This window comes from Ochotona princeps, chromosome 14 (genome assembly GCF_030435755.1).
Source record: "Ochotona princeps isolate mOchPri1 chromosome 14, mOchPri1.hap1, whole genome shotgun sequence".
Taxonomy (NCBI): Eukaryota; Metazoa; Chordata; class Mammalia; order Lagomorpha; family Ochotonidae; genus Ochotona; species Ochotona princeps.
Window position 1 is genome coordinate 5,151,443 of NC_080845.1, and position 25,718 is coordinate 5,177,160.

General features: G+C 58.0%; 1 protein-coding gene across 1 annotated transcript in view; it reads left to right on the forward strand.

Annotated features, from left to right (window-relative positions):
* Window positions 1-3,219: 3,219 nt before the first annotated feature.
* NIBAN2 (niban apoptosis regulator 2) overlaps window positions 3,220-25,718 on the forward strand; it is a 38,333-nt gene continuing 15,834 nt past the window's right edge. Inside the window, exon 1 of the mRNA XM_058672522.1 lies at window positions 3,220-3,419. Coding sequence (XP_058528505.1) covers window positions 3,365-3,419 — 55 coding nt within the window. The 5' untranslated portion in view covers window positions 3,220-3,364. The remainder of the gene's footprint in view (window positions 3,420-25,718) is intronic.

A 25,718-nucleotide genomic window follows, 5' to 3' on the forward strand; every position in this document is an offset into this window, starting at 1 on the left:
AGCTCTCCCCAGCCACTGATTCACTCCTCAGCTGCCTGCCATAGTCAGGGCTGAATCAGGCCTGAGCTAGGGACCTGGAGCTCCAGCCAGCTCCCTCTCTTGCGTGTGACAGGAACCCAAGCCCTCAAGCCCTCAATCCCTCATCACTTGCTGTCACTCAGTGTGTGTGTTAGCAGGAAGCTGGAGCCAGAAGTGTATGTGTGTGTGTGTGTGTGTGTGTGTGTGTGTTCAAACCCGGGTGCTTATTGCAGGATTTGTGAGTCCCAAATGGTGAATCAGCTGCTGTACCAACCTGTCCTGGAATATGATGCTTTAAAATCCTGGGAGCAGAACCCGGCATGATAGTGTAATGGTTAAAATCCTCGCCTTGAACGTACCGAGATTCCATATGGACACTGGTTCTAATCCCGGCAGCTCCACTTCCCATCCAGCTCCCTGCTTGTGGCCTGGGAAAACAGTTGAGGACAGCCCAAAGCCTTAGGACTCTGCACCCATGTGGGAGACTCAGAAAGAAGTTCTTGGCTCCTGGCTTTGGATTGGCACAGCACTGGCCATTGTGGCCACTTGGGGAGTGAATCATCGGATGGAAGATCTTCCTCTCTGTCTCTTCTCCTCTCTGTACATCTGCCTTTCCAATAAAATAAATAAATCTTAAAAAAAATCCTGGCAGCAGTTTAAACAAGGGTTACATGGTCATGTGTGTTTATTCCTCCACCAGAAGTTGGGAGGATTATACGAGGCAGGAGATGGGGCCCGACTTTAGCAGGTGGTGTGGGCTCCAATAAATGGTACCTCTTCCAGAACCTTCCAGATCTCAAGATATCACCCACTCCCCTATCCCCCAAGGACTTGCTGCACCACCCTCCTAGGTGGTACCCACCTTGCCTGGCTCACCTGTCATTGTACCCCATCTTCATGCTCATTAGTCCCTGAAGTCAATTTACTGATTTATCATCTTTCTCTCCCAGCCTGAAACTGTAACTTCCTCAAGGGTGGGGACCTGGTCTATCTGGTGTGTTCATCTTTCCCCATGACCCGTAACCACACCTGAAAAGCAGCAGGCGCTGGACAGAAGGGTGCTCTCATTTTAAAGACACTGAATGCAACATAATTTTTGCAACTATCTTCAGCGTGCTGAACAGGTCACATTCACCCCTTCCAGAGCTTTCCCCAAGGGAGCTCTCATCTGTCCTATGCTGGCAGGCAGTAACAATGTTTCCTGAGGATTGAAATAATCCACTGCCTAAGAGGGATGCCAGCAGGTGTAGTCCCCCCGCCCCACCCCCATTTGCACAATGCCTTACCACTACACTCATCATCTCATGAACTGTCCGCATTCAAAGCCACGGATGCTCAGAGAGGTCAGGAGACTTGTGACAGAAGCTATAACAGCAGGTCAAAGGGACAGGAACCTGGCACATGGGCAGTGTGTGGGCACTCCAGGCCTGGGTGTACCCTGATGGCTAGGGGAAGGCTACTTGAGGTCCCACCTCCGATCCCATCAGTGACTGGCCTAGGATGCCCTGGGGATATGCAGATGCAAGTGCAGTTGTCCCCTCCCTGGACAGGACAGCCTTGTCCAGTCCCTGTAGCTTGGGCTGTGGGCAACCAGCAAAGGAGATGACCAGCATCATTTGTGTCTGGTTGCTGCCTAGGGTCTGCTCTGGCCCTGTGTTCCTGTTCTGGGTTTCTGCCATCGGCTTTCCTTCTCTGCGCCAGAAGAGAAAACTCCCCCATGGCCTTGCACCTGCCGGGTCTGGGGGTCTGGGGTCTGGGTGCTGCGTGAACTTGCTTGCTCTTCCAAGCCAGCCCTCCCTGCTGTCCCCACACTCAGGAATGCTGCTTCCCGGCACCTGCTGTCAGTCAGAGTGCTGGTTTTTCAGCTTCAGGTTCCAGGCCAGCTCCTGCTGTGACTTTCCTCCTGCCCTTCCCTCCACCCCCTCCTCAAAGGGCAGGGGGCAAGCAGAGGACTCCAGGCAGGGAGACAGGTTCAAGGATTGGCAGATGATGGCCACGTGTCTGTCATTGGTCTGGGCACACGGTCATCTCAGCTGGCCCTCCCAACCAAGTGTGCTGTGCCCATTTGACAGGTGAGAAAACAGGTTACCCAGCTGGGGCTTGCTCATGGCTTCCTCTACAGTGTCTTGTGGAGGGCGGGGCACACGCAGGCGTGGCTGTACAATGCCTGGGAAGTGACCGAATGCATACATATGTACCTGCATCACCAACCAGTGCAGACAGGCCCGAGGCACAGGTGTCTGTCACGGTCCACATTTCGATCACCGCTTCCTGACCCAGGTCACCGGGACAGCGGGGTGGGAGGTCCAGAGAAGTGCTGAGTGCCCTGTCACTTAGAGTAACCAAGCAGAAACTGGACGGCCCCTAACGGACACAGGACATAAGAGGGGAGCCTCAGCAGCTGTAGCCCCTGGCTGCCACTGCCACCCAGGGTCTGGGGATGTCAGTTTAGCACCCGGTTCTGGTGCCAACCTGGAAAACACATTCCTCCAGCCAAGTGACACAGCCGTGCCTAGCCTGGCAAGCCAGGTCCCAAAGTCCACTCCCACACCAGAGGCTTTGGAGCCCCAGTAGTGTTTTATAAACTGTAACGTGCCATGACTTTCTCCGTCTTTCAAGTTGCTCTGGCCCAACACTCCCACCCTCCTTGCCCAGATGCTCACGTGCTGGGTCTGCCTGGCATCTAACTGGGGTCTCTTTAGACTGCACCCGTCTTCTTTTTCTCCCTCCACCCCTCCTACCTCCCCCGCCCCCATAGCTGTTGTGCAAGAGAGGTCGGCACACCTGAGCACGTAGAATCAAGGCCAAGGATTTCCTGAGTGCGGGTGGCGGCGGGCAGGACCGGGGACAGGGCGGAGGGCGCAGGGGGCGGGCGTCCCCGGCCTGTCCCCCACGTCCGTCCTGCTGGGCGGAACCTCTCGTGCCGGGAGCGGTGATCCGTTCCTCCACCCCGACCCCATCGGGGCACCCCCAGTTCTTTCAGTGGCCCCTGCAGCCTCAGCTCGGGCTGGGCTTAGTGTAGAGCCCGGGGCTCCGCGCCTGTGTCCCCTGACTCCTACTCCGGGTTCCTTCCCTTTGTCTGCGGCTCCCGGGCGCTCCCCGCGGTGGCCCCGGCCCAGGCTGCGCTCCGCCCGCCCGCGGCCAGGACGGGGCGGGTCCGGCTGCGGGAGGCGGGTCCGGGCGGGGCGGGGCGGGGCGCGGGCCTCGGCCCCAAGCCGAGCCGAGGCCGCAGCCGGGGCGGCGGGAGCGGCGGGCGCGCGGTGGCCGGGCTCAATGGCGCCGGCGGTGGCCGCCTGATTGGTGCGCAGCGGCGGGCGGCCGGAGCGGGCCGCGGCTCTTCGTCGCCATGGGGGACGTGGTGTCCACGCACCTGGACGACGCCCGGCGTCAGCAGATCGCAGGTGAGCCACGCGGGGGTCCGGCTGGGAGCCCCGGACCACGCCCCCGCAGCGGCCCTCCGAGCTAGCGGCCGGGGCTGGGGTCTCCGGAAGGGCCTGCGGCGAGACCGGGTCTCTGTTCTCTCAGGCTCTGAGTAGCGCTTCCCGCCCGCAGCTGTCTCTCCTTCCCTCTCTTGAGGGAGCTCGTACCTTCTCCCCACCCCCGCACCTCCCGACTCCCTGCTGGGACCTTCAGAAACCGATCCCTTCGGAACCCCCCAACCTACTACCCCAGATTCAGCTGTGGCATGGGCGCAGCCTCTCCCCACTTCCACCAAGATACCAGCCCAAACTCGGTGCAAACCCACCCCGTACTTTTGAAATGTTCCCATCTGCCCCCACCCTCCCAGATGTCTGCAACTTGCCCGGACCCCAGCCCCCAGTACACGTGGCTGAAGCGTTCTGGGGCTGGGCCTGTAAGGACCAGCTGGGGTTGCTGGGGAGTGGGCTAGGGATAACCTGGCTGCATTGGATGGCAGGTGTGGGGGATCGCTGCCCTGGCTCAGACTTGCCAGCGTGTTCCTGCTGGCAGCAGCTGCCAGAGTTCCCAGGAGGCCCAATACCAGCTTCTCCACCCCTGCTTCTTCCAGGCAACCCTTGGCTGTGTCCCTGCCCGGTGGGCGTTTCTCACAGGGACAACTGTCCCCCTTGGCTCCTTGGCACCCTGGGGGGGTGCCTGGGACAGGGTCCTGGGCTCTTTCCTCACCCCACTGCACTGTCATGCCTTGGGGGAGGCTGAGGTGAGCTCTCCAACTGCTCTGTCAATCTGACACCTCCCACACTGAGCCTGCCCTCCAGCGGAGCCCCTGTGTATGGTGTCTCAGTTTTCCGTTCTTCGCAATGGGATTGAAGGTTTCTTCCTTAGGCGTCAGAAGCTGAGAGCTGTGAGCAAGCTCATTCCTGGAGCTCACTCAGCTCGAGGCCTGAGAGGTGGTTGGTGGGGTGTTGGACAGGGGGGTGTGGACAAGTCTCATGGAGTGAGGAGACAGTTCCTGTTGGCCAGTGGCCTGGGCAGGCGGGCTGCCTTCTCTGTTTTGGTGTCTGGGGGCAGGAGAACAGGGATAGGACTAGGGGTCCCTGAACACCCCCGTCCATTGGAATTCCAAGCCTGCTGGGCACAGGGGCGGTTCTGGTATGACTGTTGCCTGTGGCTTTTCCTGTGTGTTGGGCCCAGGGCTGTGATTGGGGTGCGGTGGGAATGAGGCAGGACGGGATCCCAAATCCACCCCCTCTAGCCTCTGACCAGTGGGGGTTAAGTTCTGGAAATTCTCCTTGTAGGACAAGGCCTGGGCTCTGGGAGGAGGAAGGGCTGGGCGGAGCCTTCCTGTCCCCTCCCTGTCGGTGGCAACCTCCTGGGGCTCTCTAACAGTCCCTCCATTCACGGGCCTGCTGTCGGGGCCCCTCACCCAGGCCTGGGTGGGGTGTGGCAGCCTTCTGTTGGGTTTTTCCTCCCCATGCTCTTTCTCACCCTCTCCTGCCTCCTGGGCCGAGACCTGCCAGCCCAGTACTCACTGGGGAGGACGCTGGCACCGCAGGAGGTAAAGGGTGCCCCACTGGCCAGGACCCTGGGTCAAGTGGGAGGGAGGGTGGCCCACTCCCAGAGCCATGGCCTCTTCTCGCAGCACTTCAGTAATCCTCTTGGGATGCCTCACATTCCAGGGGCAGACTCACCTGAAGGGCTCTGGCCACCGGGGCCTGGGAGAGGAAGTGAGCTTGGGAAATCTGTGTCGGAGGGGAACTGGGGAAGGCGGTCCTTGGCCGCCCCCAGCCACCCTCAGGCCCCACCCAGGGAGTGCGGGGCACGGTTCATAGCAGACAGTTAAGGATTCCAGAACCCTCCCTGGCTTCCCCCGGGGATCCAGGGCCACCCCTGTTGAAATGCTAGCCTCAGGAAGATCCCTTCCCACAGTTCCAGGAGCCCCAGGCGTGCTGGGCTTCTGTGGCTTGGCCGGCAGCTCTGCCATGCCTGCTGTGAGCAGGTGAGCAGGTGAATACCAGCCTGCAAGTCCTGGCAGAGGTCAGGCCACTCCTGCTTGGCTGCCCCGGCACCTTTCATCCTGGCTTTCAAAGGCCCGGGCAAGCAGGGGCTTGTTCCTGCACCAGTAGCCCCAGCCGCTGAGCCGGTGGTGGGGAGCTGACTGTTCCCCCTGGAGGTATGGTGGTGGGGAGCTGGCCTCCCCCTGCCCCGGGGCTGGGCAGGTTCTGAGTTTTTCCTACCCCCCAGGTCTATGCAGCCTCAGCCATGCAGGGGTTCAGCTTCCCTAGTTGCATGTGGGTTCCCCCTTGAGGGTCCCGGGTTCCCCCACTGTCCTCCGGACTTGGGGCAACTCAAGGTTGGAAGCATGACCTTGGCCCTATCTTATCTGTAAAATGGGAATAATGATAGTGGCTCTCTGTTAGGACTGATGAGATAAGCACAGGTTGGAGTCAGCCCTGCAACACTGGCACATCCACACTGTGAATACAGAGACAGTCACTCCCTTTCCTTCTCTGGGGGGGAGGGGTCTGCATTTGTGGGTTGGGCCTTGTCTTTCTGGGGGTATCCAGTCCCTGGGGACCCGAGTGCAGTTCCCTCCCCTTCCCCGTGTGGCCACACACAGGGTGGCCTGTGTGCTGTCCACCTGGAGAATTGCCCAGTGGCTCTGGAAGGCAAATGCTGATGGGAACCCGAATGGGTGGGTTTGGCTGGACCTCATGTCCCACGTGGGCACAGGGCCTGGGGGGAGAGGGTGGGGAAGCAGGGTAGCATGCAAGCCCGTGGCTGGGTCCTGAGCTGAGGTCAAGTTCTGTGCACATAGTCGGAGCCACAGACACCAGGGTGCAGATGACATCGGGCACAGACGCCGTGTGCTGGGACCCATTGGTAGGAAGCCTGACACCAGCTGAGGTGGGGGTCCCCCTTTTGTCTCCAGGACACTTAGAGGGACTTAGTCATCGCAGGCCCGGAAGGTTGTTACCTGAGAGGACTGGACCCGCCACCCTCCAGGCTCCTCCCCTCAGCCCGGCTCACCTTTCTCCTTGCTAGAGACGTTGCTGTATTGAGACGTACTTCACCTGCTGCACAAGCCGCCCACTGGCATAGGTAATGCTCGTGCAAGCAGCCCAGCGGGGCAGAGTGGGCCGTGCACGCAAACTGGCCTGGTCTTTCCCACCTCCAACCCCACCACTCCCCGGAAGAAATCACTCAGGTGATACTTGGGGTGTCGCTATTTCCAAACATTCCTGTTTCTCTGTGTCCACACTCCTATAACTCTTGTTATAGGAATGAGCCCTCTTCCACAGTCTGTGTCATCTTTTTCCCCCCCAAGGTCAGAATTCCTGAGTCCATCTCCTCTTTTCTGTGTTGGGGGCAGTGTGTTTACCCAGTCCACTGTTCATGGGCAGCTGCTGGGTTGTGTCCAGGGTTTTGCTAACAGTCACGAAGCTGTTTGTCTGTCCTCCTGCAGAAGGTGCCACTGTTGGAGGGGGCACTTGGCTGTGCTGACCCCTAGCAGCCATGTGACACCCTCCTGGGGCATGCCGCGGTGATGGGGGCGGGCGTCAGCCTTTTGGGATGATCAATGCAAGATGGAGAATGTCCCGTTTACTTACTGATTCAGGCAAGCCGGGCCTCCTGCCCTGACCTGAATGATCACCTCTGCCCTCTCCATGGTAGGGAAGTGAATGTGGTGCCGTCCTGCCTCCCACCACAAGCAAAGATGATTTCACTAGTGTCCTGGACGCTGCAGGAGACACTGGGGTGGTCAGAAGTCGGGCAGGGGTGTGTGTGTGTGGGCAAGGAGGAACCAACCTGGGCTGCTGCCCTGCCCCCAAAGAGGTCTAGGTCGGCCCCTGGAGGGTGAAGCTGCTGGCTGGGGACTGTGCTGTCTCTTGTGTCGGCTCTTAGACAACACGCTCTTGTTGGTCTTGACCCTGCCCTCCTCTCTCCGTCTAGCCTCCTCTGGGCCCTTCCAGTCTGTTCCTCCAACATGGGCTAAGCCCTGGGCTTTGGCCTCACCCAACCCCTCCCAACTCTGAGCTACCCCCGCCTCCTTGGAGGGGCCTCCCGCTTCCCGCTGCGGCTCTTCCCACACAGGCTGCCAAAAGAGACCTTTCTAAACCCAAACTGGGCCACAGCCTGCCCTCCCTGCTGCCCGAGGAATGAAGTTGGAAGACAAGAATAGGCGTCACTCCTTCGCCATCCTGCCCTTGTGGGTTTCTTTTAGGCATCGCTGGACCTGTGACTCAAGTGTGTGTGTCCTGTTGCTTTTGTAAACGTCTCTCCCGGGTCCTGAACACACACTACCCAGGGCAGGCACCTTCCTGGGAGCCCCTGTGAACTGGGGGACAGGCACGAATGTCCCTGGAGTAGGGAGGGGGTCCCTTGGCCTAGCTGCTGCCCCAGCCTGTATCCTGCAGGGGCGGATATGTTTCCGGTCTGGGGACGTTAGCTGTGGAGGAAGGAGGGTCAAGATCGGCCATCCTTTAAGTGAGCACTTACTATGAGCCAGTCCTGCCTTTGCTGGGTTCTCCCGTTCCTTGGCAAACCCTTAGCTGCTAAAACCACATTCCACTGTGTGCCTGCGTGGCTCCCTGTGGGTGCCCAGTCTGAGTAGGGGGGCTACATGGAAAGGGCTCAAGCACAGCAGTCGGAGGCCCAGGGAGGAGGAGGTGCTTAGTGGGAACAGAGAGGCAAGTGTCAGAGGCTGCCAGAGGTTGCACAAATATATCCCACCCGGCATTACTCAGTCTGGGGTGCACAGGCCTTCTTTGATGGGTCCTGCCCTCCACCGACCTGCCCCTTCCTCCTCCTCCCCCTCCTCCCCCACCATCTCCTCCACAGGCACAGCCATGACTCACTTCGCCCTGGGTCTCTGGAGGCATCCTCCTGCGGTTGCAGAAATTCCTGGGCTGCCTTTTCCTTCCCCTGCCCGCCCCCATCCTGTCCCTGGCCGGGGAAGAAGTGCTCTGGGGCTGGGCAGAGTTTTAGGGGCAGGGGCAGGGGCAGACGCTGGGGTTGCGCACCTTCTGCACCTCCTTGTAGGGTGGAGTCCCCAAGGCGCTGTCTGCTGGCGGAGATGAGGGCGTGACTCAGGGCAGGCTGCAGCTGAGCTGATGGTGCTGGTCTTAGAACTGGGGGAACAGGAAGTGCTTGCCCTAGAGCCCCCCCACTTCTGCCTCTTGGGATTAGTCCTGGTTTGGGAGGGGGACTGCCGGGTGACACAGCGGGTGGTATGTTGGCAAGAAACGGAAGGAGCTTGGGGGGGGGGGCAGGGCTGTGCAGCTGGATTGCCCAGGCATCCTCCCTCCCAACCCTGCCCCGGGTGGACTGGTGTTTCCGGCTAGTCTGTCGCCTGGGGGGCATCCTCTGAAGTGAGGAGGACAGTTCCTGTTTTCTTGGGACAAACACACCAGGGCCACTGCAACCACAGTGCTGGTGATGCCTTAGAAGACTTTGCAACTGGAAAGGTGCGCCGAGTCTGAAACCCCAGCACCTGCAGTGTGTACCCCCCAACCAACCCCTGCTTTGAGGGCAGCGCCCCCACCCCGGAACTTAAGGATGCTGAGCAAGTATCTGAAGAGCAGTGGGCGTGGTCACATGGCAGGCAGTTGGTCCCCTGTATCATCCAGTAAGTGCCTGGCTGTGGACAGGGCTTGGCGGATAAAGGAGTGAAAAGACAGTTGGAAGCCGCCCCTTGCCAGCTGGTGAGGCTTGAGTCTGGGGCTCTCTATCTGTGACCCCCAGACCAGCGTCTGCTCTTGGGCATTCTCTGTCTCCCTGTGGGGGTCTACAGCTGCTTTTCGAAGGCAGGGCTGGGTGGGCAGCTGAGCAGACACGGAGCTACGTGCCTCCATTACCCTCCAAGCTCTGGCCCCAGAAATACTTAGCCATTCTTTCATTCAGCCAGTAGGTGCCTGCTGTGTACCAGGCTCTGTGTTGTACACCACAACACGTGCTGGATACCCAGACACTCATGGGGCCTGTGGATGCTTTCTGACTGTCCCTTCTCAGGGCAAGGTGCATCCTGCAAAGGAAAGCCCTGGGGCAGGTGTGTCTGTGGGGAGGTGGGCGGGGATGTTGCTGGCCCAGTGGGGGCAGGGCAGGGCTTCTGGACAGAGGGCTGGGGACACCAGGAAGCAGCTGGGACTTGGCCTTGGTGAAGAGGGGCTACTGGATGTGTTTTTAGCCCAGAATGGCCCAGATGGGGGGGTGGCCAGCCCAGTGGTGAGAGGCCCATCCTGGACCAGCAAGGTGATGGGAGCATAGTCAGGGCAGGTCAACCCTCAGTGATGGCAATGTGTGAGGTTGTGGTCACCTGCTGTCCATAACCTGTGGCCCAATAGGGCTCACATGGTTGATAGAGCCTGTGGGCTGTTTATTACGGCTGCCATCTGTGGGCCAGCACTGTGGCATAGTAGGTTAAGCCACTGCCTGTAGTCCCAGCATCTCATATGGGTACTGGTTCATGTCCTGGCTGCTCCATTTGTGATCCAGCTCCCTGTACCTGGGAATGCAATGGAAGATGAACCAAGTGCTTGGGCCCCTGCATCCACATGGGGAACCGGGATGAAGCTCCTGGCTCCTGGCTTTGGATTGGCCTGGCTGCAGCTGTTGTGGCCATTTGGGGAGCAAAGGGGGCTGGGATCCTATCTCCTATCCATCTGGCTGGTGTCCTCCGTACTCTGGGCCTCACATTCCTCATGTATAGAGTGGGCAGAGGGGACACCCAGCAGGTGCTGTGAACCATCCATGAGATTCTGGGACTTGGGAAGTGAGGCGGGAGCCAGAGTGTTGGTGCAGGTTGCCTGAGCGTTCCCCTCCCCTTGCCCAGCCACATATCCAGAAGTAGACTTGCAAGTCTTGAGTGTCCACCCCTATGCCTGATGGACCGTGACCATCCACCTCTCCAAGGTCAAGCCATGCCTCATGCTGAGCAGAGCTCTCTGGGTCCAGCTTGCATCTTCCAGAATCTGTAAGAGTTAGCCCTGGGCAGAAAACTCCCCGCTTTCTTACACTGCACGTTCTGGGAGCCGTGGGGGGTGCCAGCTAAAGGTCACTGCCCAGGACTGGGGCCAGGTAACCTCTGGCGAGTCCTTCCTCCTCTCGGTGCCTTACTCTGTCCATCTGTGCTATGGGCCTGAGGACTATCTCAAAAGTGCCTCTGGCTCTGACCCCTTGGAAGCATGGAAGACTCTCGGTGCATAGAGATGTTGAGGGAGTACTGAGGGGGATGAAGCGGGGACGCAAGCCCTGGTCCCACAGGACTTGTGCCAGCCCAGAAGGTTCCATCAGGTTCCTTCACACTGTGGCTCTGGTTGCAAAGACAATGGGTTTTTATTGTGCGTGTTGGTTTTCAACGCTGCCAGTGCGCAAGGCAGTGTTTGCACTTGGCCTAGGCAGGCGGCTGCTACAGAAAGCTATGACTTTCAGGGAGTTACTGTCTTTGCAGAGCCCTGGCTGTCTGTGACAGGGATGGGACTGTGAGGACGCCAGGAGAAGCATATTGCCGCTCCTGGCCCAATTAGGTTCTGGGTCTGGAACGGCAGTGGTTCAGCTGGAATCTTTTTTTTTTTTTTTCAAAGATTTATTCATTTTATTACAGCCAGATATATACAGAGGAGAGACAGAGAGGAAGATCTTCCGTCCGACGATTCACTCCCCAAGTGAGCCGCAACGGGCCGATGCGCGCCGATCCGAAGCTGGGAACCTGGAACCTCTTCCGGGTCTCCCACAAGGGTGCAGTGTCCCAATGCATTGGGCCGTCCTCAACTGCTTTCCCAGGCCACAAGCAGGGAGCTGGATGGGAAGTGGAGCTGCCGGGATTAGAACCGGCGCCCATATGGGATCCCGGGGCTTTCAAGGCGAGGACTTTAGCCGCTAGGCCACGCCGCCGGGCCCTCAGCTGGAATCTTATGGGAGCTGGCTGGCCTTCATCCTGGCCTGACGGAGACAGAGGGGGAGACCCAGACACCCCGAGGGGCTGAGCTGAGAGGTGACTTTCATTTGGCTTCCTGTTGGTGCTTTTTTTTCTTTTTCTTTTTTTTTTAATTTTTCATTTTTTAAGTTATTGGGACTGGTGTTATGGCCTCACCTTTCAGCACTGACATCCTGTATGGGTACTGGTTCAAGACCTGGCTGCTCCTCTTCCACTCCAGCTCCCTGCTGTGGCCTGGGAAAGCAGAGAAGGATGGCACAAAGCCTTGGGACCCTGGACCTGTATGGCGGACTCAGAAGAGGCTCTGGGCTCCTGGTTTCAGTTTGGCTCAGCTCTGACCATCATGGCCATTTGGGGAGTGAACCAGCAGGTGGAAGATATTTCTCTCTGTCTTTTCTTCTCTGTGTCATTCCACCTTTTAAATTAAAAAAAAAAAAAAAAAAACTTTGGAAAAAGGTTATTTGAAAGGCAGAATGGCGGAGGCAGGAAGGGATAGAGAGAGAACTTCCACCTGCTCTGTTATTCCCCAGATTCTTGTAATAGCCAGGATGGTGGTTTTGGAAGGTGGAGGGGGGTAAGAGAACAGAGCTGGAGTGTTGGGGGAAGCCAGGGGCTGCCCTGGGTTTGCTCCCGATTTCTTTCAGCTGGCCGACAGAGCCTTACCTTGGGTTTGGGCGGCAGGTGTATCTCTCAGCACAGACCCTGGTCCTCCTGGCCAAGAAAGCCGCTTGGAAGTCAGCTAAGTCAATCCTGTGTCCATTGCGTTTCTGAGTTAACTGAGGCCCAGGAAGAGGAAAGGCCGGAACCCAGTGGATTAGAGGCAGGCAGAGGCCGGGGGACCCAGGACCTGTTCTCTGCAGCGTTGTGCCAGCCCGGGTCAGGCAGGGGGTAGTAATTCGGCTGGGCAGGGCAGCAAAGGTATAATTTTGAGAGCTGAGTAAACAAACAAGTCCTTGGGGAGAGAAGTGTGCTGCAACGGACGGGTCAGGTCTGTGCTTGGTGCACCCTGGGGTGTGGTCGGCCACACACCCTCCTCCCCTGGTTCTGGGGAGGGGGCGGACCACCTGCAGGTTGGGCTTGGGACAGCTGACAGGGGGACTTTGGCAAGGACCTCAGTTTGCCTAGCTCTCCAGGTGGGTGGTGAGGATGGCAGATGGCATGAGCAGCGGGTGTGTGTGTGTGTGTGTGTGTGTGTGTGTGCAAGGCCAGAGACAGGGCCCTGCCTATGAGCAGAGTATGGGTTTACTCTCAGTGACTCACAGGGTAGGCGCCCCCTCTGCCCCTGCTGCCCAGCTCATCTTTCCTGTCTCTGTGTGGAATGGCTCTGGCCATGCCTTGGCTTGAGGGCCCGGGGAGCCGCCATGCACCTCGGGGGGAGCCCAGCTGACTTCCTGTTCCCACCCCTCCCTCCTCCTGCAGAATGCTGCGTGAATCCTGAGGGTCCAGCCCTGCAGGTGGTCAGTGGTCTAGCCTCAGACCTGGCTGGCTTTGGGTGACTGCCTTCCATTTGCTAGTTTATTTCCCAAATGCCAACAATAATAGTTGGGGTGGGGGGGTCACATCCATCATGTGACCACTCAGGGACTCCCTACAAGCCCATGTGGCCTTGGGGGCGGATGTCACAGGCCAGGGCTTAGCCGTGCGCTGCAGGTCAGCTGCTGTGTCTCCTTATGTTGGTCTTTGGAGCTGTGCAGGCGAGTGACACTGCAGAGGTGCCAAGCGGGGCAAAGTCTGTGCGTATCGATGCTCAACACTGTCATACTGCAGTGTGTATGTACAGTGTATACAGTATGTGTTGGTGCCGACATGACTCTGCTGTGAAAGCTCCAAGCCATTGCAAGGTCTTTGTCCTGCGGCACAGTGCCCAGCAAGTATGGCCTTGTGGGGGGGGAGTAGGTGGGTGACAGGGACAAGGGTCAGACACGCGGGCTCTGAAGGTCCTGAGGGACAGGCACCAGCATGTACGGCCCTCATGGTTACCTACCGCTGTATTCCTCTGTGTGACTCACTGTCTTCCAGTGCTTGATCTTCATCCTTGAGTCCTGAGAGTGACATCTGTCCTGGGCTGGAGGATTCTGTCCTGCACAGGTCCCTCTGTAGTCCCTTGGGTGATGGGCAGCCCCCACCAACTCCCTGTGTGTCCCACACCGCAGCCACACATCCACCGAACACCTACTATGTGCCCTGACTGGCACAAGTAGCTCCTGGGCAGACCATAAAGATAGAGTTATTTGAGCCGAAATCTTTGGGATGGGCTGAGAAAGTGAGCAAGAATCTTGATCCTTCAAGCAGGGTCTGGCACAGGAGGAGACGCCAGCTCCAGGTGGTCCAGCATCTTCCCAGGGGAAGGGCGTCCTGGCTACCTGTGACCTCAGAAAGAGCCCCAAGCCTGGGAGGTGAGATCTGTGCTCGGGCATGGCTCCCTGGAGCGTGCAAGGAGGGCATAATTACCATTCAGCCTTGGTTCAAACCGGAAAGGAAACCATGTATTACTAGGTGTAGTTCAACAGGATAATATGTAGCCATTCAAAGTGAGGATGTAGCTTTTTAATATCTAAAGGTGTGTATAGGCAAAAGAAAAAAAATTGAAGAAAATTCAATAAAATTCAGGGATTATCTTGGGTGATAGATTACTGGGATACTTAAATTTTCCCTTTATCCTTTTTTATTTATCAAAAATTGGTTGATTAATTTGTAGGAATTATAAATATATGTGTGTATGTGATATATATATATGAGAGAGAGAGAGAGGAGAGAGAGAAAGGTCTTTCATCCATTGGTTCACTCCCCAGATGGGTTCAATGTCCAGGGGCTTCCTCTGGGTCTCCCACACTGGTGCAGGGTCCCAAGGCTTTGGCCCATCCTCCAGTGATTTCCCAGGCCACAAGCAGGGAGTTGGATGGGGGAAGTGGGACAACCAGGATTCCTACCAATTCTCACCTGGGATGGCAGCATCACAGGGGGCAGCTTTGTACACTGTGCCTCCATGCTGGCCCCGAGCTGAAGGTAAGAACAGGCAGCAGTTACTGGGCACCTGGTCGGCCTGACTGCTGGGCCCCCCATGACCATGGATGGGTGGGACTGTGGTGGCACTGGATCCATAAAGGCAAAGGTGCTCTCCACGCCTGGCACTGCAGGCTGGATGGAGTGGGGCATGGGTGCCAAGGAAAAAGTGGGTTCCCAGCTGGCTGAGAGAGGCTGAGACGCATCTGTCCCTCCGTGTCTCTGTCGCTGTTGTGATCTGTTGCTGGGTTCGGGCTCGCGGAGCCGTGGGAGCCCCCTCGGCAGTGCTTGGAGCTTCCCTTCAGCCTGCCCTCTTGTGCCCTCAATCTCACATTCCTCCTGTGTGAGACAGAAATGGGTGCACCTGCCTCCGAGAGAGCTCACATACCTTCTACTGGGCATGCTGCCAGCCAAGCGTGTGCCTGTGGGGCCCCATCCCTCCCAGGACCGGGGTGTCCTTCCTGGTTGAGTGACAGGCTCCTGTTAGCTTAGGTGGCAGGTGGCTTGGTGGTGAGCTCTACCTTTCGCCTCAGACCTGCTGTGGCTCCCACCTACCAGCATCCACAACCTACCAGGACCTGTGACCATGGAGGCATGACCTTTCAACGTGGAGCTTCCCCTGGTATCATTCTGTTGTCCTTGTTTTTTATTTTGCTAAGATTTTATTTATTTCACTTGAGAGAGTTACAGAGAGAGGAGAGACAGAAAGAGATCTTCCATCCGCTGTTTCCCTCCCCAGATAGCTGCAACGGCCGGAGCTGGGCCTGTCCAAAGCCGGCAGCGGGAGGTTCTACATCTCCCATGTGGGGAAAGGGGCCTCAAGGACTTTCCCAGGCCATAAGCAGGGAGCTGGGTTGGAAATGGAACAGCCGGGACTTGAACCAGTGCCATGTGGGATGCCAGCATTGCAGGCAGAGGATTACACCATAGTGCAGGCCCTTCTGTTGTTTTTTACATAGGCAATAGCTAGTCATCAAAGGAAACTCAGAAAATCTGGATAAGCGGTAGAGAAGAGAGGGACATTCCTAGTCCCACCCAGAGATGATGACTTAGGGGTGTTTTCCTGACGCATCGTCTGCTTTTCGGGCTTATTGTGGTCGCGGTCCTCTGCACACATGTGGCCTCCCACCAGCTGGCTGGCGCCTCCAGAATATTCCATGATGCTCCACTCTTTTTTTTTTTTTAACTTGTTTAGCCAAACCCCTATTGCTGGGCAGTTGAGTTGTCTGATTTTTCCATCGTTGTCATCAGTGCTGCATGGATGGCTTGAGTCGTGTCTGTGACACTTGGCCGGTTGCCTTTCAAAGTCTGCCACTTCCGTCCCTTCCTGGAGCAGGGGTTGCCGGCCTCCTTCCTGCTAGTGGGGAAGCAGGCAGGAAGAGTGAGTGAGCCATGCACCTTCCCCAGGTAGAGGCCACAGAGGCAGGCCTGGCTGTCCCGCAGCCTGGAGACCATCTCAGATTCCCAGGCTTACTCAGGGGCAGGATCATTTGCCCGGAGCCATGCAGCAAGGGTAGATCTGAGGACCCCAGCTTAGGTGACAGCCTGGGCGGGCATGGGGGGTGATGACCTTCACTGCTGCTTGGGCTGGCTTGGGGTTGGAGAGCCTGGAGGGTCCTTTGAGGATGCTCGGGAAACTGAATTTGAGGGCTCTGGTGTAATTTCACAGACCAGTGTCCTGAGCTGATCTCAGGCAGGTACGGGGCCTGAGTGCCACATGAGAAGGACAGGGCCCCTGCGCGCGTGGTGGAAGTGGACACTGACCAATGAATTATTGCAGTTTTGGTGACTAACAAGGTTCTGACTGAACAGGGGGACAATGATGGTTGAGGCCAGTGCCTTGCAGTGCTGAGGCTGATGGCCGGACCTCAGGAACCGTCGAGCAAGGCTGAATGTTGGGTTTGTGTCCTGGACCTGCCCATGCATTGGGAAGGGACCATGGGAGGGGACCAGGACATTGAGGGTCCAGCCTTGCCTCTGGATAGACAAGGGGGTAGCCAGCCAGCAGCGTGAGGGCTGGCCCAGGTTGCCCAGGCCAGTACCTATGCTCAGAGCTGTGCATCACCAGCCCCTTCCACTGGGGCAAGACTGAGATGGTCCACCCACCCCCTCATCTCCTCCCCTCAGGGACCCCTGGAAGAGCAAGCACAGCCTTTAGTGCTGCTGACTCAGCAGAGTAGCTCATGAGTCAGCACAAGTAGAGGGGGCGTCAAAGACTCCTGGAGCACGGAGTGTGGAGAGTAGAGACCACTTCCCCCTCTGGAAGAGACCTGCAGCGGGGGACCCAAGGGTGGGGCCCCTGCTTGCCACCGGCCAGCCGCAGAGCGCCAGGCCCAGGGAGTCTTGCTATTTGAATAAACTTTCCATTTTCTGTCTGTGTGATTGTCTCCGTGCCAGGGGTCCCTGGCGCTGCAACTTGGGGTTGGATTTCTTTCTGGCCCAGCTGCAGACACAAGAGAATTTTCATATTGGCTGTCTTCCTCCCTCCCCTGCCCCAGCCCCTGGGCTGTAGGCTGGAACACACATTCTGTGTGTATTAGGAAGGGGTGGAGAAGGAGAGAGGAGGGAGGTGGGCAGCGAGAAGTCAGGGGTCTTGGGGCAGCTTGGGACGAGAGGCCAGGTTGTAGGAGGGACGTTGGCCCCGGGTTGGGGGTGGGGGGAGCTGGGCTTGTGTGTGTCTGTGTATGGCCACAGGAGCTTGTGTCATTGGGTTTTGGTTCTTGCCTAAGGCACCAAGTGCCTCTTGCATATCTTCTCAACAACTCCCTGTTTATAAACCCATTTTATGGTTAGAGAGATTGAGGCTTAGCAAGGTCATGATCAAGGGCAGAGTTGGATCGGCCTGGGCCCAGAGTTGACTGCACTCCCTTCACAGCCTGTGTGTGCACCCTATGGTGGTGGTGGTCGGGGGAGCTCCTTACCTCTTGGGGCCACTGTCCTGTATGGGGACCTGAGGCAGTCTGGTGCCCTGGCAGCGTCCTGTCTGTCTTCTGTGTGTCCCCGGAGGGCACGTGTATGAGAGGGAGCCCCCAACATCTGCTTTCCCTGGGATGGGAATGCCTTCTAGCAGCCTATTCTGGGCCCTGCAGGGTGAGTCGGAAACTGGAGGCCAAAGCCCTAGGGGCATTCTTATAGCCTCAGTGTGGATGTCTGTGATGGAAACAAGGGGCTTGCTGTGGGAGATAGTTGGTACTTGGGGTGCCTTCGGGGGGGGGGGGGTTTGGGGTGGGGCCAATGCAGCGCCTCTGCCTCCCTGCCCCCAGCAAGGAGGCGTGGAGTTGGGCTGGAGTTGGTGACCAAGCCGAGCTAGTGCTTGGGGTGCTGGGTGGCTGTTGGGTCAGTGCCTTGGCGGACAGCATGGCTGCTGAGGAAGGCGAGTGGGGACCGCAGCAGGGGTGGGAAGGGGGCTGCCAGGGCCGGTGGCAGAGAGGGGTTGGCTTCTGTCTTCGCTGGTTCAGCTCTCTGTTGCTGGTGCTGGCTCCACTTCTGCTTTCTGATGAACTGGCCACTGCTGACGCTGGGGTGCTCTCTGTCAGCTCCTGTCCCGTGGCCTGAGACTTTCCAGGAAACAGCCAGTGGCACTTGTGACAGATGCTGTCGTCCACCCCGCCCGTTGCGGCCTAGCCACCACCCCTGACTTGTCATCACTGTCCCAGAGACTCGAGCCCTATGGGTTTGTCAAGTTGACCAGGTTTCTTCTGACTGCCTGGCATCCGTACTGGAGTGCCTAGGTTCAAATCTTAGTTTCTCTGCTTCCAATCCAACTTCCCGCTATTATTGCATACCCTGTGAGGGACAATAGGTGGTGGGTCAAGCACGTGGGAGACCCAGATGAAGCTCTTGGCTCCTGGCTTCAGCCCAGCCCAGCTCTAGCAGTTGTGGGTATTTGGGAAGGAGTGAGCCAGTGGCTGGCAGATTTCTCTCTTTCTGTGTTTTTCCAAAACAATGCAGACAAGAGCAAACACGGCCACATTCTCCGTTGTCCTGGGGCTGGCGAGGAGGGTAGAGTTAGTGTTTGGGCTGAGCTCTGAACCGCAAACCACATTGTGGGTGGAACTGCGGTCTTCAGTCACTGTATCTCAGCTGATGTTTCCTGGACCTTCTGCTTGGCACTCTGCCTCTTTAACTGCCCAGTGTCTAGGGGCTGCCTCACTCTGACCCAATCCTAGGTGCCAGGCCAGGCACACTCCTCGGGGTGGTAAGACCTTCCATGCCTTTCCAGCAGCCACATACACACTGTTGGTGTGTCTCATTATTTACCGCGTCCCCCTGATGGCTGGAGCCGGCTCTAGCTGGTTCTCTGTGGTCGTTGGATGAATGACCGAGGACAACAGGAAACTTTCCCTGGCTGGCATGACATAGCCTCCACTGACCGTGGCCCTGCTGCCACCAGCCACCATTAGCGCCTGCTGCCACCTGGCCAGGCAGGGAACAGGTGTGGGCTGTGGGCGGGGCCCCATCCTCCATGCCCGCCTCTGGGTGCAGTGACCCAGTTAATGAGGAGAGGCTGGCCCTTCTGCTGATCATGCAAGCATCATGGAAGAAGAGCTCACACAGCGAATTGTGCCTGGTCTCCAGGTCCACACCCAGCCTGGACACTGAGGGGAAAGTAAGAGAGAGGCTCGCTTTCGGGCCAGGCCTCATACACTGGCCCTGGGCAGGAACTGGGGTGGCATGGAGCAGGAGTGGACCTGACAGGTCCTTGGCTGAGACACTGGGCAATCAAGGGCTTGGGGTTGGTGAACAGGGCAAGAAAGAGCTGGAGGCAGGGGCACGTGGCTAGGAGTCAGAAGGAGTGCGGACGGGGTGGGTAAATGGGGGATAATGGGTGGTGTCTGTTTACTTATAGTTGGGCCCCCAAGTCCACCAGTCCCACATCCATGGGTTCAGCAGATGCTGGATTGGAAGTATTTGAAAAAAAATTGCATCAGTGCCAAACATTTACAGACCTTTTTTCTCTTTGTTATTAGTTCTTGAACAACTTAATTCCTTCACATCTACCCCATCTTACGAATGACACGCGATATAGGACGGATTTTATGTGCACAGGAGGACGTGTGTAAGCTGTTTAGTATTAGGGCCTGCGAAACCTGCAAGTTTGAGGGGGTGGTTCTGGTCTCCCAGGGGATGCTGCCATGGCTTGGCCTCCTTCTCTGTGCCCAGCGTAATGCCCAGTGTAATGCCCAGTCCAGGAGAGGGCGGCCGTGGGATTGTCCCCAGGGCTCCAAGCGGGGAGGCGATGGCTGGCCTGTGGGATGGATGAGGGTGGAGCCAGTGCGTGCAGGTGCAGGGCAGGGTGTTGGCCTGCCGTCTTGCAGCTCCAGAGTTCTCCTGACTGCCTTTGACCCCTTCTGATGGCTCTGATGGTCGTGGGTGTGACAGTGCAGGAGTTTAGCCTGGAAACATAGCTTATGTGTGTGGCAGGTATGTCATGGCGCCCGGCCCCCGGTGGGTGTGGGGAGGCCCGTCCTGTCCTGGGTGAGTGCTGCTGGGGGTGTCCGTGTTCCCCAGGGGGAGGGTGCATGTGGCCTGAATGCCCAGAGTGTTCCCCAGCTGCAGGCTGCTGCCGGGCGGGAGGGCAAAAGGGCTTTTGTTTCCTTCTGTCTGAGTCAAGATGGACATCATTTCCTTCCAATGGGCAGTGGTGGGTGGGTCTTCAGGCTTTCTTGGGGGTGTGTTTTGCTGGGCCTCCACCTCCTGAAAGGGGGGAGTGCTGTTTCATGCCCCAGACCTGTCGTTGCTGAGTCCTGGTTAAATATTGGCTCATGAGAAGCCATTTAAAGACAGCTTTGTGAGACACTCTCCTTGGCCTTGTCACTGGTCAGCCTTTTTGGGGACATTTGGCCAGCACGTCTGCTGCTCCATTGCTGCCCAGGCCCCTGGAGGCGCTGTTGGTGGCTGGGGCTGGCCAGGGTCCTTTCTGGTGAGTGGGTCAGTCTGTACCTGTTTCCAGAGCACCCACCCCAGCCAGGCAGGAGCTGGGTGCTGGGGCTGTGCTGCAAATCCCAGGGTGAGTGGGTGGAGCCATGGTTGGAGGAAGAGGGAATTAAGACTGGGATCACCCTGGAGAGGGCCAGGGTGGGGTCCTGGGGATGGAGCTTCCAGGAAATGATGTTTGAGTCTGGGGAGGATAGGGGAACTGGTCTGAGGAGAGGATGGGCCCAGGGAGAGTGTGTCAAAGACCCTGGGGACCTCTTTCTCTGGGTATAAAAGTCCCCCTGGCCTCTTTCTTTGTCTTTTGGGCCACTCTCAGGGGATGGGACCCTGGGCAACCTCCTCCCATGGCCTGTTGCCTCAGTTTCCCAGTCTGTCCACAGGAGAGATCAGGCTGGATCTCCCAGGTCCAGTCTGTTCTTGGCATATGTGGTGGACATGTTAAGGTGGAAATGGCATCCAGCTGTGAGCTACTAGGCCCACCTGAGCCCTCCCCCAGCCACCGTGTGAGCTGGGGACATCGTGACGCTATACCCTAGCAAGATGAGGAAACCGAGGCCCAGGAAAGCCATTCTAAGGTTAGGATTTGTTTCTTGCTTGGAACTTGGCTCTAGCTCCCACCTGCCCCACCATCTTCTCCCGAGGCCAGTGCTGTGCTGGGTACTGGGATGCGGTGACACAAGGCAAGCCAGGGATGTCCCAGCAGACTTGGCTGATGGCACCTCCCTTCCTGTTCTCAGCAGGGCCAAAAGCATCCTCAGGGCTCATTCTTTGGTTTTGTTCTTCCCTGTGTGATGTTGGGCAAGTCACTCAACTTCTCTGAACACCAGAGTCCTCATCCATCCAGTGGGGTAAGCACCAGGAAAGGGTTAGGAGGTGCAAGGCTTGTCTGAGCCAGCGCAGAGCTGGTCCTGGACTGGCACCTGCTGTAGCTCATGCTTGGAGGACATGGCTGAACTGTGTGATGGAGAGGTGGTGAGGGATTGTGGCCTGGCAAATCTGGTCGAGATTTATTTTTAAACCTTACTATCTTTCTAAAGATTTATCTATTTTTATTGAAAAGGCAGATTTACAGAGATGAGAGACAGAGTAGATCTTCCATCTGCTGATTCACTTGCCAAGGGGTCGCAATGGCCAGAGCTGAGCTGATCCAAAACCAGGAGCCTGGATCTTCTGGGTCTCCCAGGTTGGTGCAGGGTCCCAAGGCTTTGGGCTGTTTTCTCCCTGCTTTACACAAGCAGGGAGCTGGATGGAAAGCGGGGTTGCCGGGATACGCACTAGCGCCCATATGGGATTCTGGCACATGCACGGTGAGGACTTTAGCCACTAGGTTGAGATTTTGAATGGGGGATGTTAAGGTGTCCCAGGCATAGGGCGTGGCACAGGGCCAGCATGGTGGGCAGAGATGCGTGGTGTGGGTGGGACATGGCCAAGGTAGCGGGTAGGGAAGGGGGGAGTGATACCAGGGTCCTGGGTTCGATCCAGGGCCACTTGCCGGGGGCTGCAGTGTGCCAGGGACCCCTCCACACCTGAGCCTGCTAAGATCTTCTCAGGGTACTTCACCTGTGCATGGTCCTCAGTGCCATGTGCCAGCATCCCAGGTTCAAACCCCATCTTGGGTTGCAGCTGACTCCTGTTTGATCTTGGGGACAGCCACTTGCATCATAATCCTGTTTCCCTAAAAGGAGCGGACCTTGCCCACCTCCAGACCCGGGTTCAGTGTCAAGCCGTGGAGCTGCCCTGCACGCAGCCCACACATGAACCTGCTGCCCCTGCCAGCTGAGCCGTTCTGCCTCTCCCTGTCCAGCTATCCAGCCCTGGCACAGAGAGGCACGCACCTGTCAGATGCCTGTTGGGTCAGCCCTGACTTTCTGCCCGTGCTTGTATTTATGGGTTTTCCTGATTAATGACTGGCCTCAGGTCCAGGGTGCCCGGCAGAGCCCCTTCAGGGCCCTAAGGCTGGCAGGGAGGGCAGCGCTGCACCTGCTCTATCCCAGGGCAAGAGAGCCTGTGCCTTCCCCTCCTCCCCAGGACCCAGCCGAGTCTCCTGAGCAGGTGTGCCAGCCTTCCTGGCTGGAGTGTGGAACCACAGGGCCCTGCAAGGTTTGTTGCTTGGCGGGGTGGTGACATCGGCCACCGTGGCCTGGGCTGGAGATCACTGCTTTGGGCCTGGGGCTCTGGGCTTTCCTTCGGCTGCCCTCTTGGGTATCAGGCCCTGCACCTTGGACTTAGAGGAGTCAGACAAGAAATGGGGAGTAGCAGGTATACTCTCCCACCCCCAACCTGGGGACTTGCCACAGGAAGGGCCAGCTCAGTGGGTAGTCGAGGTGAGTGCCCAGCAGAAGAGGGAAGACCAAGAAGGGAGGAGGGTTCGGCTCTGGGAGCACCCTGGCTGAGACCCTAGGGTCCTGGGGGCAGGCCAAGGGATTCTGCCTCTACCTAAAGCCATGGATGCCCCTCCCAGGAGGTTCCATGGAGCAGGAAACTCCAGGTTGCTTCCGCTTAGGAGTCTGAGGTTGTGGCTGACACTCATGTTGAGGCTGAGCAGGTGTCAGAGCCCAGGGCCAGCAGCCGGTGGTGGAGGCTGTTTGAGTTCCCCCAGCCTCAGACTGGCCCCTGGTCTGCTACAAATGTCCCCACCCCGAGCCCACCCCTGCCATTCCCATCCTGCTGGGTGCAGGGTGTGGCTGAGGAGGGGGCAGGAACCAGCCAGGTCTTCCTCCCCTCTGGCCCTGAAGTTGGGACTCAGGACCTGGCGTGACCACACAGGAGTGCTAAGCCGTCTCCCTGGGCCCCTTGCCCTCTCCAGCGCCTGTCTGAATTGCCTGCGCAGGGGGTCGCTGTCCTGTCTTCCCCCTGTCCCCAGCTCTGTAGACTCTCTCACTGTGTCCCACTCTGCTCACCCACGGGCTGTCAGCCCTTCTGCTGACTGTGTGGCCTGTCATTACCCCTCCCCCTGCAGCCTGATTACAGGTTCCAAGCCTGAGCCCCCGGTGGCAGCCTTTCTGATGGAAGCCACCTACAGGGCTCGCAGGCCTTGTCCCCAGAAGTGGGTGCGGGGTCAACCTGGCCAGACCTCAGTCCTCTGTTAGACTGTGCCGAATCCATGCTATTTACAAGCTGCACATCTCCAGGGGAGTCACTCGGTCTCTCTGGGCCTTAGGGAATAAGATGTCACCGTTGTGGTGTGAAGCCGGGTTGGGCGTGCACAGCCACGGTTGTCACGGATTGGCAGCAAGACCGGGGAGGCTGAGCTGGTAGGTACTGGTGAGGCATGGGGGGCCTGACTGCTAGCCCAGCCCTGTTGGGGTGCTCTATGTGACCCTAAGAGAGTGCTGTCCTTTGCCCCCCACCCCCCCATTCCCAGAAAAAGGGAGGCATTGAGCCTATGGCTCTTGTTTCCTGGGTTCTGGGGGTGGGGGGACAGGTCTGGTGCCCCCCTCCCAACCTGCTCCCCAAGCTCTGGCTCTGGGAACTGGGCGGGCAGGTTCTGAGCTCGCTCCACCCCACCCCACCCCATGGAGCACTGCCACCTGTTTGGTTTCAGTCTGCAAACCTCCCCGGCCTGAAACCCTGAAACTGGGCCCGTCCTGGCGGGCAAGGTGTGGCTCCAGAGCCCACTGGAGGGACCAGCCAGGCCAGGCCCAGCTCTGGCGCAGCGCCCTCGGGAGGGACCGCGAGGGGCCCATGGTTGGTACAGAGCTGTTGGCATGGTGGTGGATCAGGCAGCTTCTTTGTCCTGCTGCTACTGTCAGTGGGGAACCAGGATTCCAGCTTGGGCTCGTGGGTCATGAATTGGGAGCTGGGATAACAGTTGATGGGCCGGGACATCAGTTTTCTGGGGTTTTGTGGATCTAGGGTCCTGCATGGGCTGGGCCCTTGGTGTTCTAGACTCTCTAGAACATTCTGTTCTAGATCCTCCCTTCACTTCTGCCATGCAAGCCTGTCTTGAGTCCTCAGTTTCCCCATATGCACAATGGGCCTATGGCCCTATTCCCCAGCCCCCCAAGACTGGGGAATCTCAGCACACCATGCCCCCCGCCCAGGCCTCACATGCACCCCCGTATCTGCACAGGAAGTAGCATGACCATAAACTTGTCAGTTGGGAACATCAGAAGAGATTAACCCTCTTCTGGCAGCCTGGGCTAAGTGTGTGCTGGTCCTGGGGGTGCTCAGCTGATCTGTCAAGGGCTTCCCACTTTCTAGGGGTCCCCCATTTGTGATGAACCTCTTCCTTCCAGGCTGTGTTGTACACTGGAACTCACTGATGTTTGGGGACACTTACCCACAATCCCATTGGCAGGGGGACCCGAGGCTCGGAGTGAGCAGGGGCTGTGGCCTAAGCCACGCGGCTGGTAGATGGCAGACCTGAGGCCTGCACAGCAGCCTGCATACCTCTGCGCCTGCTGGAGGGGGTGTGGGTCATCGCTCAGCCCTGTACCTCACCTCCCGCACTCTGCCCGGCTGAGCTGGCTGTGATGGCCCCCGGCTGGAGCTGACTCACCAACCAGCAGTTAGGAGAGGCGCCAAGGTCAGCACCCCGGGCAGCTCCCGGGGTGTCCATGGTAGAGTCGAGGAGATGGCCGTTGAGATGTTAGGTCAGCTGAGTGGACAGGGCTCCACCCACCCCCCTCAGAGGTAGGAAAACAGAGCCCTTGGGGAGTGTGAGTGGGAGATGCCCAGCTCAGTGCTGCTCCTGCCCCTCGCCGTTCACAGACCTTCGAAAACCAGCTTGGCTTTTCTGAGCCTCCATTTTGCCCATCCGTGGAATGGGGTAGTAAACCAGCTTCACCTACTTCTTGGGACCGGACAGGGTCCCAAGCAGAGGGGCCAAAAGCCAGGTAGTGGTAGTGCTGGGCCAGTGGGGGATTCATGCAGGCTTGGGTGTGAAAGGAGTTTGAAGCCCCCCTCTCTCCGAACCCCCGTTTTCTCTTCTGTACAATAGGAGTAATCAGCTGATAGGCTCCTGTGGGCTGTTACTCACACAGGTCTCGGTGGAGGGCTGGCCCTGGCCGTGTCTGGGGACATGTACACATGTTCTGCCTTACCTATACGCCTATGTATGCCTGCACACAGGGTAGCACATGTGTGTGCAGGCACCCTGCACTGCTTTTCCACCCTACCCCCTCCCTTGCCTGTGCAAGCTCTCCCTCCCAGTGGGCATGCCCTCTGTATCTTTCCAGTAAAGATCTACGCATTATTATTGCACTGTTGACTTTCGTTCTGGTTCTTCACACACACACACACACACACACACACGCGCACATGAACACACAACAACAACAACAAAACACAACTTTATTGGGGTTTTGCAAACTATAAAAATTACACCTGCTGGTGCAGCGTTCCAAGTCTCTTAGCCACCATTGTTAACAGGCCATGATTCATGGGGGGGCCCTAGGTTGACTGC